The sequence below is a fragment of the Myxocyprinus asiaticus genome, chromosome 39 (genome assembly GCF_019703515.2).
Source record: "Myxocyprinus asiaticus isolate MX2 ecotype Aquarium Trade chromosome 39, UBuf_Myxa_2, whole genome shotgun sequence".
Classification (NCBI taxonomy): domain Eukaryota; kingdom Metazoa; phylum Chordata; class Actinopteri; order Cypriniformes; family Catostomidae; genus Myxocyprinus; species Myxocyprinus asiaticus.
Genome location: NC_059382.1, coordinates 19,155,286 through 19,172,083, shown reverse-complemented (window position 1 = coordinate 19,172,083; position 16,798 = coordinate 19,155,286). Strand labels below are relative to the sequence as shown.

The 16,798-nt window shown below is 36.4% G+C and overlaps 1 protein-coding gene across 6 annotated transcripts in view; it reads left to right on the top strand.

Moving 5' to 3' along the window:
* Positions 1-16,798, top strand: part of LOC127429782 (E3 ubiquitin-protein ligase CBL-like) — a 69,465-nt gene that overhangs the window by 6,265 nt on the left and 46,402 nt on the right. For 5 of the 6 annotated variants that reach the window (XM_051678972.1, XM_051678976.1, XM_051678970.1 and 2 more), the window contains exon 2: positions 4,323-4,570. In XM_051678972.1, coding sequence (XP_051534932.1) covers positions 4,323-4,570 — 248 coding nt within the window. Of the gene's footprint in view, positions 1-4,322; positions 4,571-13,960; positions 14,083-16,798 lie in introns of those variants that run through there. The other variant, XM_051678975.1, reaches the window with a different exon arrangement.

Sequence of the window (16,798 nt, the reverse complement as noted above, 5' to 3'; positions counted from 1 at the left end):
ATTTGTGCTGAGTTTGTTGGCTGGTATGTTTAACTGACTAATTTAGACATCAGTGTGAGTTTTCTCTATGCAAGGTCTTAAAATGAAATGTGAAGTTAAGAGATTTTAACTATCTCTATCTTTTGTGTATATTAAATCTCTTTTTCCTCCTGCCTCGGAGAACTGGACTTCCAATAGGCATTGTTGTGTAATCTCCAAATTAATTTAATTTGACTGATGGAATACAGAACATGTAGCAATTCATGAAAAGATTAAAATATTAAAGGAATGTTCCTGGTTCAATACAAGTTCAGCTCAATCGACAGCATTTGTGGCGTAATGTTGATTACCACAAAAATAATTTTGACTTGTTTATTTAAAAAAAGAAGAAGCAAAAATCACTGTTACGGTATGGCACTTCCAATAGCCGCCATTGGGCCGAAAAGTTCTCATCGCAAAATCGTGCCAATCCGGGCCAGCTGGCACGGTTAAGGTTTCTTTTTCCACTGTGGTACATAACAGATCCGTCTTTTGGCGATGCTGAGTGACTCCAGTCAGGCTTGTGAACATGCAGAAAGTTAAAAGTTCCCAGACTAGCTAAAAAGGATATTTATTGACAAAATATTATATAAGTATTATATGAAAATAGTATATGAGAATATATTTATGTATTTTGAGTTTAAATGAGCTAGTAATCTACTTCCCTGATGAAAATGGTGTGTAGAAAAATAAATGTAGTCTACAAAACTAGTTGAACCATCACAATAAAATCATGAAGAAGATACACTAAACAAGTTGCCACTTACTAAAGCCATTCTACCAGCACAGTTGAGCATGGTAGAGTATGGTTAGCTAACCGCGCCGAGAATTCTGGGCCGAGTACGGTTTATAATCATGCCTTGCCGAAATGCAATAAAATCAAGAGCTTACTGGCATTAAGGCATTTACCAGTTTACAGGGTTTACTGGTGTGACATCGTCATGACAGCAAAGTTGTAATATTGAATATAACTTTACACAGATATAGTTAGTATGTGATTTTATCACACTAGTATCATGTTAACACTAGGTCTGGGAATTGCCACAGACCTCCCGAATGATATTTCCTTGCTGATTCGATATGTATTACAATATTGCGATTCTGTAAGTATTGCAATTTGATGTTTTGTTAAAAACTCTAAAAAGATTCTCAGAAAGAAATGTCTATTGAAGAAAAATTGTGTCTGAAATTACAACTGCTTTAATGGTGTAATATATAATTTGCAGGTGAAATGGAGGGATGTGCAAAACTACCAATTTAAAACTACCAATCGACCAATCATTCCATTGTCTGAGCTAGGCAACAGTGCAAAGGAACTCATGTAATGCTGCATTATGTCCATTTGTATTCAAATATTAAATATATACATATATAATTTTAACTTATCAAACTAATTTTGTTACATTAGAATATAAAATATAACATATATTACCATAGGCTATTACTATTATCGTAATGATCATTTTGCAACATACGAATGGAGGCTAAAGAGTAAACTTGTTCAAGAACCATTTCTGGGGCTGTACTGAATTATGAGACACATGACAATTCACCTGTAGATCCAATATTGTTTCCTGTTATTTGCATAGGTATCCTGAGATAGTCTGAGCAGCGTTCCCATAGACAACACTATTCTTACAAACTGCTCCCAGATAACTGACAGAGAAAAAAGTTGAGAACTCACAATTTGCGTGTGTTCCTCGAGACATGATCGAGCTGCGCTTGTTGGCGCCAAAGCATAAATTAACTTTTGAATATAAAGCCAAATCAGACACGCTCATCGCCGGCATTTCATTTGTCTGTTTTTCAAAATATAATCAGGTGTGTTTCCTTAAGCACGCGTCTTTGTGTCTAGCGACATTTCTTGATGACAGTGGCAGGTAAATGTGCAAAATTACCCGCCACTGTGCATGAATACCCTGGCTGTTAGATTATGAATATTGCGGGGGTGCGACAAGTAGTTTATAAGCATCCAACAGTTTATAAGCCTTTTTACAGCTAAACTATTTATTAAAGATATGTCAGACAGAATCTACAGAATGACTTCTAACAAATACTCTCCACAACACCTCTCAAATAAACCTTTTAATTATGCATTAGGGGTGTAAATCAGACATTTCATCATGATACGATCCTATATCGATTCTCTTGTCCTGCGATCCGATATTTGCAGATACTTCAAAGTCTGCCGCGATACGATTTCGAGTTGATTTGATTCAGGCCCTGTGATTGATATTTCAATATTATGTGCCTATTTTACACAATCAATAAAAAATAAAAATAAATAAATATATATAATATTTCTTTTTTTTTTTTTTTTTTTTTTGGGACATCCACAACAAAATAAGGTACTTCAGATGTTGAAAAAAATTATACAGATAATAATATAAAAAATAAAGTCACACACAAGTGATCATCAATCTTTTGATTACAGCTTATTTTTCAGTTTAATCCAATTCAAAATACTTACATACCCATGACTTGTTTCCAACTATCTGCTTCCACAGTTGTAATGAAAAATTCTGTTACAATTAACTGGGATAAATGTTAGTAAGGGTGTTAATGTGTAGATGTGTAAAGTCTTCTAACTGATGTTAGTGCTGGGCAGCAGGTGATTTCGCTTTCCCTCATTAGTGCTGTACAGAATGTCGGCATTATCAAGGTGTTTCACATGATGGTTGAACTGCTCCATGGCACATTTAAATAGCAAATCCTCATGTAAAATTCAAATGGGTGACATGCGCAACAATATCGATGGAAGCCTATAAGCCGCTCTGCGTTTTATATGGACGTGGCTGACATGAGAGTATTAAAATAAAGGTACATCTTAAAAAAAATGTCTATTGATATTTACGCGTTGTATCGATAACATTGGATCGTCGGTTATTGGATCGATGCATCGTTACACCCCTATTATGCATAATAATCTCTAAACAGGAACATTGATCACAGCAGAGGATTTTGATGCCTGACAGTGAACAAACAGTGCTTTGATGGCTGTAACAGCGGTGCATTAAAGGACTAAATGCAAAGAAGTAAAGAGTCAAAACTTCTCTGTGAGAAAACCTGTTAGTGTGGAATTGTGCACAAAAATAGCTGAGGCTTCACGCTATTCTCTGCGGCATCCACGCACAACTCACCACGCACCCCACTGAGAGCGAGAACCACATTATAGTGACCATGAGGAGGTTAGCCCAACGTGACTCTACCCACCCTAGCAACCGGGCCAATTGGTTGCTTAGGAAGCCTGACTGGAGTCACTCAGCACGACCTGGATTGGAACTTGTGACTCCAGGTGTGGTAGTCAGCGTCTTTACTTGCTGAGCTACCCAGCCCCATACTTATCTATTAATCATTGTAGCATTAAGATAAAGATGTATTTTATTTTATTTTTATAAAAATAAAAAGATTTTTCATCAGGGAGACTATTTTAAAATGGTTTGGCTCAAGAATCGTGATTTGTAACAGAATATATATATTTTTTCCCTGTCCTAGTTAACACTAGGGATTTAAATTGTAAGTTTCATCAAGATACAATCTTTTATCGATTCTCTTAGCCAGCGATCCAGTGTTTGCCGATACTGTACCTCAATGTCTGCAGCGATGCGATTTCAGTTCGATTCGGTTCAGGGGGCTGCGATCAATATTGTGATATTATATGCCTATATTACACAGTCAATTACATTTCTTAAGCACAGTTCAGAATATCACGGCTGTTTAGCCATTTGACATGGTTGAATTGCTCCATTAGTGCTTTTTAAAAATAGAAAATTCTCATGCAGAATTCACAGGGGTCGTATGCACCACGATATCAAGGGAAGCCCGAATTAATCACGCGTGAGAGCCACTCTGTGTTATCCTGTCACAGGGGTTTCCAGCCATGTTGACACATGCGCGCTGATAGAGCAAAGCACAACTTCAGACTTCAATCCCTCAGTGCACATCCGAGTCCCACATGAGAAGCATATTTAGCACTTATAAAACAAGATGTATATCATAAGGTTGCTGTATCGCCTGTTGGAAATATGTACGGACGTAGCTGGCATGACAATGTCAAAATAAAGGTGCATCTTAAAAAAATTTGACCTCGATGTTTACGCATTGAATCCATGACATCGTATCGTTAGTGATTAGATCCATGCATCGATCCAGATCGTTACACCCCTAGTTAACACGTATAATGTTTATATCTTGTAGCATTTTCACTGGTCTCTTTATTTACTTCTCTTTTGCTGCTCAGTGTTTTAGAGATGCATCAGTTTTATCAGTTCACATTCAATGTCTGTCTTTGCTCTCTATTTTAGGTGGTGCGGTTATGCCAGAACCCCAAGTTGGCCTTGAAGAACAGTCCTCCATACATACTGGACCTGTTGCCAGACACCTACCAGCATCTACGCACTATCCTGTCTTGTTACGAAGGCAAGATGGAAACTCTGGGTGACAATGAGTACTTTCGTGTTTTCATGGAGAATTTGACCAAGAAGACGAAGCAAACCATAAGTCTGTTCAAGGACGGCAAAGAGCGAATGTTCGAGGAGAACTCGCAGCCCAGGTTAGAGTTTCTGCATCAAGAACACAATAACACCACCTGACATAATTTGGTGCTCCAATGATAAATCAAGTCATAACGTTGCTGCAGAAGACATAATTTGTTGCTTCATAAACTGCAACTCCGGATGAATTACATGTAGAGGTGGGAATCAGCAGGGTCTTGGCTACACAATATTATATTGATGTCTGGGTCAGGATACGATAATATTGCGATTCTTTATATTTAGCTTATAGTGATTTGAAACTATGATATTTTTTAGAGCTTTAACTTGTTTGTTTCACATTCATCTTTATTTGACTTTGGTGCTTTGGGCAACAAGTGCTGAACAGGTATGGAAATCCAATCATGGAAATCCTGGAAATTTCATGGACAAGCAAGTTATCACTCAATGTTTTGGAAAAGTCAAAATATAAACTATTTTCAGCAAGTGAAGTGTGCTAAGAATTCTTTAAGTTTGTCAAGAACGCGGAGCAACGTGAATAAGTGCTACTCGGAGCCCGCACGGAGCAGTACGCAAAATGCATTGTTGCGTAAACTGAGTAGTTTGGAAATAGGCATAGCGCCTTGCGGTGGCGCATTTTGCAATTAATCTATGCTAGAAAGGTTCGCGCATGATAGCTCAAGTTCAGATGGTTGTATAAGGAATTAGTAAATTTTATATTTAAATAATTGTTGAAATATATTAACACTTTGAATGTTTGTATTTAAAGAATCAACATGTTAATGAAGCTTATGGTATTTGCTTGTGAATCTGAGCAGTGTTAATTGTCCATTTCTTGATGAGCAGTCATTAAAAGTCCCTATCACCTACGTTCTCCTGTTTTTAATGGAAAACATGAAAGAAGATGTGCGCTGATTGTCATTTGATATCCCTTGTTCTTTTACCCACAGCAGCCGGCCGCTACTCATTAGACGCCCACACATTGACAATTTAATGTGAAACTGATGCGAATATATACAGTAGGTATATATACTTAAGCGTTTTCAGCTGTTTGGGTGTGAGGCGCTAAAGTATGGGACAAACTGCATCCTGTATTTATTTAATATTGAACGCAGTTCTGTTCCCTTTAATACTGAACGATTCCCTATTATACAAGGCTGTTGGTAACCTTATCGGCCATTGTGGCTGGGGGTCAAAAAAGTTATTTTTATACCCTGCTGAACAAACATGTAACTTTTTATTAAATTAAAGGGATAGTTCACCCAGAAATTAAAATTCTCTCATCATTTACTCACCCTCATGATATCCCAGGTGTGTATGACTTTCTTTCTTCAGCAGAACACATTTGAATAAAAATAGAAGAATATCTTAGCTCAGTAGGTCTTTAAAATGCAAGTGGATGGTGATCAGACTTTTGAAGCTCCAAAAAGAACATATATTCAGCATGAATGTCATCCATACGACTCCAGCGGTTAAATTAATGTCTTCTAAAGTGACACTTTTGCTTTTGGTGCGAAAAAGTCATCTCTAAGTCATTGCTTCCAGTCGTCAGCGGTATGTGTGTGTGACGTAAGCATGCGTTGGCATTTTCATGTGAGAACTGACGCATGTGCGACACACCTGGAAGAGCAGCACTGTTTACAATTGAGTAGGAGGAACACAGTGGTTGAGGAACACAATTGGTTTAGATCTGTATTTGTATCTGTTTGTTTACTCACAATGGTGCGTTTGTGTGCTTATCCTGGATGTCTCACAAATACGGTTAAAGTATCTTATATAGAATTATTTATGTTTTAATGTACTTTATCTTTTTGCTGTATTTATTGATTATTTGATTAGAACTTGTACTTGCCATGATATAGCCCTTGATGCTGATATGGAAATAAATAGCAAAAACAACAACAACAATCCTGGATGTCTCATCTGAGAGAAGAACTTGTGATTACGTCCGTAACATACCAGCGCAAATTCGTCACACGTTAGACCACATGAACTCTTAGCTCTCATGAATGCGTATACTGCTGCTGAACGGAAGCGATGGCTTATTGTTAAAAAGTAGTTAAATATTTATGTTTTTGCACCAAAAGTGGTCATGTCGCTTTAGAAGTCATTAATTTAACCGCTGGAGTCATATGGATGATGTTTATGCTGACTGTCTGAGATTTTTTTTTTTTTTTTTTTTTTTTTTTGGAGCTTCAAATGTCTGATCACCATCCACTTGCATTTTAAGGACCTACTGAGCTGTGATATTTTAAAAAAATTCTTAAAATGTATTCTGCTGAAGAAAGAAACACAAACACCTGGGATGGCATAAGGGTGAGTAAATGATGAGAGAATTTTCATTTTTCTGTGAACTATCTCTTTAAAGTTTCCGTAGCTAAAAATAATTTGTCACATCTGTCTGTTTTGGCCACATAAGGTGTCAGCGTTTTCCGTTTGAGGAAGGGGGTCAGTTAGGTGTAAAAGCAGAGTTTTGCCTTTATCTCAAGCCACTTCTCTGCAGACAGTTCTTGAGCTAAAGTTTGTGTTTTTTGGAATGCCTTGCGACTTTTCTTAACTCTGCGTGGGAGGCAAAAGCAGAAGCAGAAGCAGTGAAACCTGGTTCATCAGGCCTTGAATCATGTGAAATGGTCTCTTGAAAGAAGTTGAGTTGAGGTTACAAACTCGAGTCATATATCAAAGATGCAAATGAAGATGAGTGTGCAAGCGCTCACGGATCACGCAGTGGACTGAGATCATATCACGTCTGTGGTTCTTCTCCTGGAAACTCTGGGCTTGTGTAAGCGGACAGAAGTGTAATGTGTAATGCAAATAGGACCATTCACAAGAGGAAGAGCTTGACCGATGCCATGCCCTTAAAAGTAAAAGGTCACTTATAGAGGATCCAGATATACAGTTGTGCTCAAATGTTTGCACAACCTTGGAGAATTGGTAATATATGTACCATTTTTAAAGAAAACATGAGTGAGCAGGCAGAACACATTTATTTCTTATGGGATTTATATTCAACTAGGTTATAACAGAATGGCACAATCATAAAACAAAACATGGCAACAAAGAAAAAAATGAAATGACCCCTGTTCAAAAGTCTGCATACCCTTAGTTCTTAATACTGTGTATTGCCCCCTTTAGCATCAATGACAGCGTGCAGTCTTTTGTAATAGTTGTCTATGATGCCCCAAATTCTTGCAGGTGGTATAGCTGCCCATTCGTCTTGGCAAAATGCCTCCAGGTCATGCAAAGTCTTTGGTCGTCTTGCATGAACCGCACGTTTGAGATCTCCCCAGAGTGGCTTGATGATGTTAAGGTCAGGAGACTGTGATGGCCAATCCGTAACCTTCACCTTTTTCTGCTGTAACCACTGGAGGGTCAACTTGGCCTTGTGCTTAGGGTCATTGTTGTGCTGGAAAGTCCAAGAGCGTCCCATGTGCAGCTTTCATGCAGAAGAATGCAAATTGTCTGCCAGTATTTTCTGATAAAATGCTGCATTCATCTTGCCATCAATTTTCACAAGATTCCCCGTGCCTTTAGAGCTCACACACCCCCAAAACATCAGTGAGCCACCACCATGCTTCACAGTGGGGATGGTATTCTTTTCACTATAGGCCTTGTTGACCCCTCTCCAAACATAGTGCTTATGGTTGTGACCATAAAGCTCTATTTTGGTCTCCTCACTCCAAATTAGTGTCCCAGAAGCTGTGAGGCATCAAGGTGTTGTCGGGCATATTGTAACCGGGCTTTTTTGTGGCATTGGTGCAGTAACAGCTTCTTTCTGGCAACTCGACCATGCAGCTCATTTTTGTTCAAGTATCATCATATTGTGCTCCTTGAAACAACCACACCGTCTTTTTCCAGAGCAGCCTGTATTTCTCCTGAGGTTACCTGTGGGTTTTTCTTTGTATCCCGAACAATTCTTCTGGCAGTTGTGGCTGAAATCTTTCTTGGTCTACCTGACCTTGACTTGGTATCAAGAGATCCCCGAATTTTCCACTTCTTAATAAGTGATTGAACAGTACTGACTGACATTTTCAAGGCTTTGGATATCTTTTTATATCCTTTTCCATCTTTATAAAGTTCCATTACCTTGTTACGCAGGTCTTTTGACAGTTCTTTTCTGCTCCCCATGGCTCAGTATCTAGCCTGCTCAATGCATCCATGTGAGAGCTAACAAACTCATTGACTATTTATTCACAGACACTAATTGCAATTTAAACATTTTTTTTTGACATTTTTTAAATTAACCTTTAATTGCCATTTAAACCTGTGTGGGTCACCTTGTGTGTCTGTAACAAGGCCAAACATTCAAGGGTATGTAAACTTTTGATCAGGGCCATTTGGGTGATTTCTGTTATCATTATGATTTAAAAAGGAGCCAAAAAACTATGTGATAATAAATGGCTTCATATGATCACTATCCTTAAATAAAAGACAGCTTTTTTTGCATGATCAGTCATATTTTCAAAATCAATGCCAAAATTTCACAATTTCTGCCAGGGTATGCAAACTTTTGAGCACAACTGTAGCTGTAATTGACCACATATCTTTTGTCATTCATCTTGATATTCTTCTGTTCCAGTCTAGTTTAGAGGTCAGCTTTGGTGTGTTTACGAGAAGTATGAAGGCATTGAATACTGCATGTTTTTAGTCTCTTTACATTTTCATGGTGCGCCCTCTGGCCTATGTCGTAAAACAACTGTCTAACATTTTTATTTTGTATATGAAAATGATGTTGAACAGGCCTTTTAATGTTAAAAAGTTCTGCGCTGAGTCAAATCTTTTTTCTTTTCTTTTTTCCTCTGGTTATTGGTATTTGGGTTGCACCATAAACTGCATCTGGAATTGAATTCAATTTGGACTCTTGTAGCCTCTGTTTGGCACTCCCCATCACAGGAAGGAAAGAGTAAGAACATTTAATGTAGGCTACCAATTAAAAATAAATTATTACTACTTTCTTTCAACATATTATTATATCAGCTAAATCTAATATTGGTCGACCTCTAATTTGTATTTATTTATATAATGGTACATAAACCAATATTAATATGATATACTATATGTGGAAAACATGAGTATTTTTAACTTTTTTTAAATTGTGATTTTAGTGGATTTGTGTTGGTATGGGGATACAGTATTCTTTTTTCTGTTCAGGTCTTGAAAAAGGTCTTAAAAAACCTTGCATGTTATTTTAAAAACTCTGCAGCAACCCTGGAATGTGTTATATGTTTTAAGCCTTTTTGACTACAACTTGACCTAGAACAACACGACAGTATAAAGAACAGCCTAAAGAAACCACGCTGTTTAATTGATTGTAAACATGTTCATACTGAATATTATCATTCTCAATCTCAATTCTTTTCAGCAGTGGCTTCTCGTACCTTAGGCAAGGCATAACTGCCATTCCTTATTGTTCATACTATTTCACTTCTCTAAAACTAGTAAAGAATTGGCAAGCTAAACATTTTGAAATTGGGAAACATAGAGTTTTCAAACAAAATCCTGTTGTATGACGTGGGCTTCTTTTTGAGCCGCTTTGGTACAAATTCTTGAGAATCTTAGCTGGAGCTTTTCCGTGTTGTTAGATGCTGAAGCTGTGCTTAGTGTTGCTGAGGGGGCGAAGTGTTCGTATTGAGTGAGAAGAATTTAATGATTAACTCTGATACACCAATCACACTTTGAGCCACACAGACACTGCTCTTCCTGTTTACACACTCGCTTCCCCTTCCAGTTTCTTACAAGCCCCTCAGCATGCAGTATTGAGGATAGCTAAAACCTGCCATTTCTTACACTGACTGTCTACGTGATTTCAAACGCTATTGAATACGTTTCAGCACAAAACAGCTCAAAAGTTTGGACACATACTTTATGATTGCTATTTTTTTCTTCTTCACATTTTAGAATAACAGAAAAGTCATCAAAACTATGAATTAACATGAATGAAAATATAGTTACCCTAAAAGGTTAAACAAATTAATGCTATCTTATATTTTAGCTCTACATGTTCTCAACCAAATGCATGTGACATTCACTGCTGTACAAAGCCAAAACAAAGTAACTACATGTGCAACTGAAGGACAGGTCAGGGCTCGACAATAAGGACTGCCCGATGGCCCGGGGCCAGTTTGAGAGAGATTCGGGCCAGTTGCTAGAACTGTCACTTGCCCGATCGGGCCAGTGCTGCATTTATAATATTAGTGCAAGAAAACAACAAGTGAGAGAGCACAACAATTACACTGAGTGAACCAAGTATTCTAACCGAGGAGCGAGTGCGATTTCTATTTAGCTCGCAAAGATGCGCGAACGCAAAATATGCTGGACGCGCCAAGGCACAGTCGCGTGCAGACACCGAACGCACTCTCCTAGCACTGTCCTTGCTCTTTTCTAAGTGTCTTAGCAGCAGCTATTACCAATGTGTAGAAAATAGAAGGAAAAAAACCCACTTAAGGAATTTCGAAGCGGGATTGCACATCTTGTGCAACAATTTAAGTATCCCTGCACATTCCGTGTTCACAGTGCACGAAATCCCCACATTTTTCGTTGGTGTAAAGCAGTAATCCACACATTGGAACACAAAAAATCAACAGTTTCATTCTATAGGATTGAAAATCCATGTCTCTCCATTCACATTTCTCATCATCATCTCTCTCTGTGCAGCGTAGACTGTTTAACATGCATGCGCTCTCATAAAGGGACAGAGCACTAGTTTTATTCCCACTGTAAAAAAACAAACACACATTCTCTCATTAATTCGCAATAATAAACTTTGTTAAACCCCAGTTATACACGTGTCTGGAAATCACGAGCTGCTCAATATCCAAAATGTAAGTATACATTTAATTAGGTAATGTTTAAAAACGTAAACATTAATTTGACATGATAATGGCGTTTGATATGAAAAGAAGCAAAATCACTATGGCTATTATTATCAGAGCTGTTTAGCTGCTTGGTGAAGATGAATATTCAAAACAGTCAACTTCATGAAACACCTGTTATATTTCTCATTTCTGGACAGTACAGGTATTTTTGTTTTTGTGCTTTGTGCATCAGTCTGTGTTGCTCTTTATGTTGTCTGATTTCATGTTATAAACACATTCTTAATTCACAGATTAGGCCTAATATCTCCCTAATGTATATTACACGTCACAACAGATTTGGTAGTAAGTCTCTTCTCAGGGATTCATATGTTTATTACATTCAGCCAATAATCACATCTTTAACTCAGTGATTTAAATCTTTGATCCTGTATGTGAATACACTACACATGGCCAAAAGTTGCATGACAGCATGACTAAACGGGTGACCGAAAACCATCATCTGCACAACAGAACTCTTCACTTAAAAACATGTGTAAATGGCAGGATGGCTGAGGTTAATATGATATATTTATGAATTTATATCTGTAAAGCACTTATATGGGATTACATAAGGCATAAATCATACCTTACAAATTATAAATGTGATTCAGTTTGATGGGACATTGTCTTAATATATGTAAAAAATAATTATCTTCAGACACATTTTTAAAGCCATGATGGTAAAAACAGCTATTTGTCATTTTTGTGTTGGGGCCAGTGAAAATTTTGGCAGGGCCATTAAATATCTGAAGCACTGGCCCAACTGGGCCAGTAGAAAAAATCCTTAGTGTTGAGCCCTGCAGGTGTCTATGCATTTCTGTGGAGAAATAAGTTTATTTAATGATTGACCTAGAATAAGTTATAATCTTCATTATTTAAGCTGTTATTGTATGACCTAATTTTGAGTTTAATTAAAATTTATTTTGAATTCAAATTAAGTTGAAACGACAACATTTAATAGCAAATCTGAGTTCAGTCTACTTGTAGCTAGTTACCTTAACCTAGTTAAGTTTATTCTATATGAACACCAAGTTATGTGAACTTAATTACTTAATTTTGGAGATGCCATTACTCAATTCAACTGAAGGAAACAAGTTTACTCAATCAATTGATTAGAGTCAACTTATTACGGTTTTCAGTAAAACTAGTAAACAATCGAAGCTGGAGCTTCTCCGTGTTCCCCTTCCTATTTCTCACAAGCCCCCTCCACTACGCATTGCTGAGGCTAGCTAAAATCTGCCACTTCTTACACTGACTGTCTTAGTGATTTCAAGCGCTATAGAATATGATTCAACACAAAAAAAGCTCAAAAGTTTGGACACACATACTTATTCTTTATCATTGCTATTTTTGCACATTTTAGAATAAAAGAAAAGTCATCAAGACTATGAATTAACATGAATGAAATTATGTAGGTACCCTAAAAGGTTAAACAAATGAATGCTATCTTATATTTTAGCTTCTTCTAAATGACCACTATTTGCCCAGAGAGCAACTCTGCATGCTCTCTACCAAATGCATGTGACATCCACTGCCCTACAAACCCACAGCACAATAATTACGCCAACACTGACACTGAGAAAAATTACTTGTGATGAGTTGTTTGCTGTCAAGCCAAATGTGAATTGTAAAATGTTCACACTCCTTTCTCTGAATCTAAACAAAGTGCATTCAGTTTAATTAAAATATGTAGTTACTGCATTTTGCCTTTCTAGAGTATAGCTATATTTAGATATAGTGCTGTCTTATACCTCCAGCCTGCATTTCTTGTTTTCACATGAGTGCTTCTGAATGCTCACAAAGCTTAATGTCTTTCTCCAACTGACAACCAGAAAGTGTCCAAATACTTTTTTGTCCTAATTTTAAACAATATAACTATTTATTTATAATTTGAAACCTAACAAACCACTTTCTGTGAAATGTTTTGTTTGAAAAGTGTTTATACTATATTTATTGAAAATAAATGTAATTTGGTATAATGCAAAGACAATCATACATTTTTAAGTGTGACTTGAGTGTCTGAATACTTTTTGGGGCCAGCGTATATTACTATTATGAACTCCCATTTTAGGTAACCTGGATTTAAATGTTTTAGCCATACAGCCATTGTCAATTAAGCTGACTAATCAAGTTGAATTAGTTGACCTTATGACAGATGTTGTGTTGTTTATATAGAATCTCCATAAAATCTGTAGTGTGATCTGATAGGGGTGTAACGGTTCACTCGTTTTCTCAATGCATCGATTACTAATCTTGAAATATGATTTTTGAATCGAGAATCCTTAATGTTGATCAATAATCTATTTCAATTGATAAAAATTTAATGAATCGCTATTCGACAAAACAGTGTGCAAATAAATATAAATATTTAATTATTTACATGTGTGATTTAATGGATATACACTGGCGGCCAAAGGTTTGGAATAACGTACAGATTTTTCTCTTATGGAAAGAAATTGGTACTTTTATTCACCAAAGTGGCATTCAACTGATCACAATGTATAGTCAGGACATTAATAACGTGAAAAATTACTATTAAATTTTTCTTGTAGCACTAACCCACTCTAGCCTTTTCTTTTTGTTTTTCTGTTTCAAAAGGCCTGCACCCCTGAGTCTTCTCTTTACTGTTGTACATGAAACTGGTGTTGAGCGGGTAGAATTCAATGAAGCTGTCAGCTGAGGACTAGAGATGCACCGATCCGATACATGGATTTAGAAAGGTGCCAGAGGTGCATTTTGCCAGAATTTGAATAAGAAGCTAATTAAACTGCTGTGAACTTGCTTACACACAGACACATACAGGACTTCCTGGAGAGTTCAGCATGTCAAAATAAAAGCCAGAGGGTTTTAAAGGTGCATGATTGAAATATATTACTGTTGTATTTAAAATTCTAAAAGTCAATAATAATAATGTATTATTATTATTATTATTATTATTATTTGTTTACAAATAATAATAATATTTAAGTTGAACGGGTTCCAAACAATAACTGTGAATGAAAAGTGAACTAATATCTTACAACTAAATTGAACAAAAAAAGAGATCTGAATCCTTTAAAGTCCAGATACAAGTTGAATGTTTTTTTGCAAAAAAAAAAGTACAAAAAAAAAGAACTTTTCTACTGAACACTTACTGTTAATTTTGCTGCAGCATTATCCAGTAGACTAGTTAACAATAAAGTTTTTCTTAATGGGATGTACATTTATATTGAAATTATGTGTAGTCAAAGGTTTGTGTTACTTTACATATAATTAGCATCACTCAGTGAGGTATAGATATTCTAAACTGATTATGAAAAAAACAACACTGGTATTGGATCGGTATCGGCCGATACTGAGATTTCAGATATCGGATCGGAAGAGAAAAAGTGGTATTGGTGCATCCCTACTGATGACATGTGAGGTGTCTATTTCTCAAACTAGAGACTCTGATGTACTTATCCTCTTGTTTAGTTGTATGTCTGGCCTTATACATCTCTTTCTGTCCTTGTTAGAGCCAGTTGTCCTTTGTCTTTGAAGACTGTAGTGTACACCTTTGTATGAAATCTTCAGTTTTTTGGCAGTTTCAAGCATTGTATAGCCTTCATTCCTCAAAACAATGATTGACTGATGAGTTTCTAGAGAAAGCTGTTTCTTTTTTTGTCATTTTTGACCTAATATTGATCTTAAGACATGTCTATTGCATACTGTGGCAACTCAAAAACAAACACAAAGACAATGTTAAGCTTCATTTAATGAACCAAATAGCTTTCAATTGTGTTTGATATAATGGCAAGTGATTTTCTAGTACCAAATTAGCAATTTAGCGTGATTACTCAAGGATAAGGTGTTGGAGTGATGGCTGCTGGAAATGGGACCTGTCTAGATTTGAACAAAAATTACTTTTTTCAAATAGTGATGGTGCTGTTTTTTACTACAGTAATGTCCTGACTAGAGCCCGACCGATATGGGATTTGTGAGCCCGATACCGATTTTAGAGGTGGAAATTCACCGATTAACAATATGGTGGCTGATATTGTTAATTTTTGAGCATTGTTTATTTAGGGACTTGGCATGCAAAAACATAAGTTGAAGTCATCTAGTTGATATTGCTTTTTTCTTTTCATTATTTGTATGTGAGGCCTTTAAAAAACGGAATGTAGTCATATAATGTTACTTTAATGCTGTAATATTTGGAGTGTTTTAATAATTCAGGGTTCCATGTTAATGTTGAATCGGCACATTGCACTCATTTGTATTCCAAGAACCCTTTGTTAATGTGTTTTCTTTCAAGCTGCTTTTAGTGTATTAAACTATCTGAAGTGTTTTGTCTTTGTTTTTCTTGCCTAAGACACATTAGGGGGAGTATTTAAAGAATCCTATAAATCCATTAAAAAAAATACGTAATCAAATCATTAATCGAATAGTAATTTTATTATGTATCAAATTGAATCGTTCTGAATTTACCTAAAATAGTTTTGAATCTAACTGAAAACTTGTGAATCGATTCGCTTTTAACCCTAAGATTCACACCTCTAAGATCTGATAGTGGTGTCCTGGGATTATTCATCCACATGCCATTTTTCTGTTCACTTAATTTGGTCCACAATGCTCTTGCCCATATATGTCATTTCATGCTTGTGTTTCCCTCTTGGTTTATTTTGGTTGTTTCATCTTATCTGAATTGTATAGGTCTGCATGAAAGGTGCATTTATAGCAATAGGGATATGCACTGCTGATAAAGGTAACGTCACATGCATCTGTTCAGTTTTAGACTGCTAAAGCTTTTAACAGTTGTGCGGCGTAACTGAATTTTGCCAGCTTGATGAACTGAGTATGGTTTCCTTTTGTTTAAATCCCAGCTTACTCAAAAGATGAGTTGCCGTTTGTTGGGGTAAAGATGTGTCACTTGTGTTCCATATTTGAAGTCGTAACATCCTTATACACTGTTCTATGAATTGTTTTGAGCTTGAAGAGGAAAAAATAACTGGTGGGACTAGGACAAAGGCAATGTTTCAGATTACTTTGGTCATGTCCGAAACACAAGGCCAGCTGTTTTGCTGCCCAGTCAGTCAGTGATTTAAACAGGCAGGTTTTCTGTTTGAAGCTACCTTCAAAGGAATCTAGCAACATGTCATCATTAATAAGGATCTAAAACAAATTCAAGTGTACTTTTGGGATCACCTCGCATGTATGTAGTCACCACAATGTAGAGATGTTGCGATTTATACGGTTTCGCCATTAACCGCAATTAAAAATGTCATGATTCATTTAACCGCAAGATTTGGAATTTATGGTTAAAAACTGTGAAATGTTTTATTTACACATGGTAAAAATAATATACAAAATATATATAAATAAATAATACAAAATAGTTTTTCCAGTGTAAGCCTGGCACCCTGTTCACACTGTCCACATCCATTGATGCAACAGCTTGAGGCTGTCTACAATAGACGC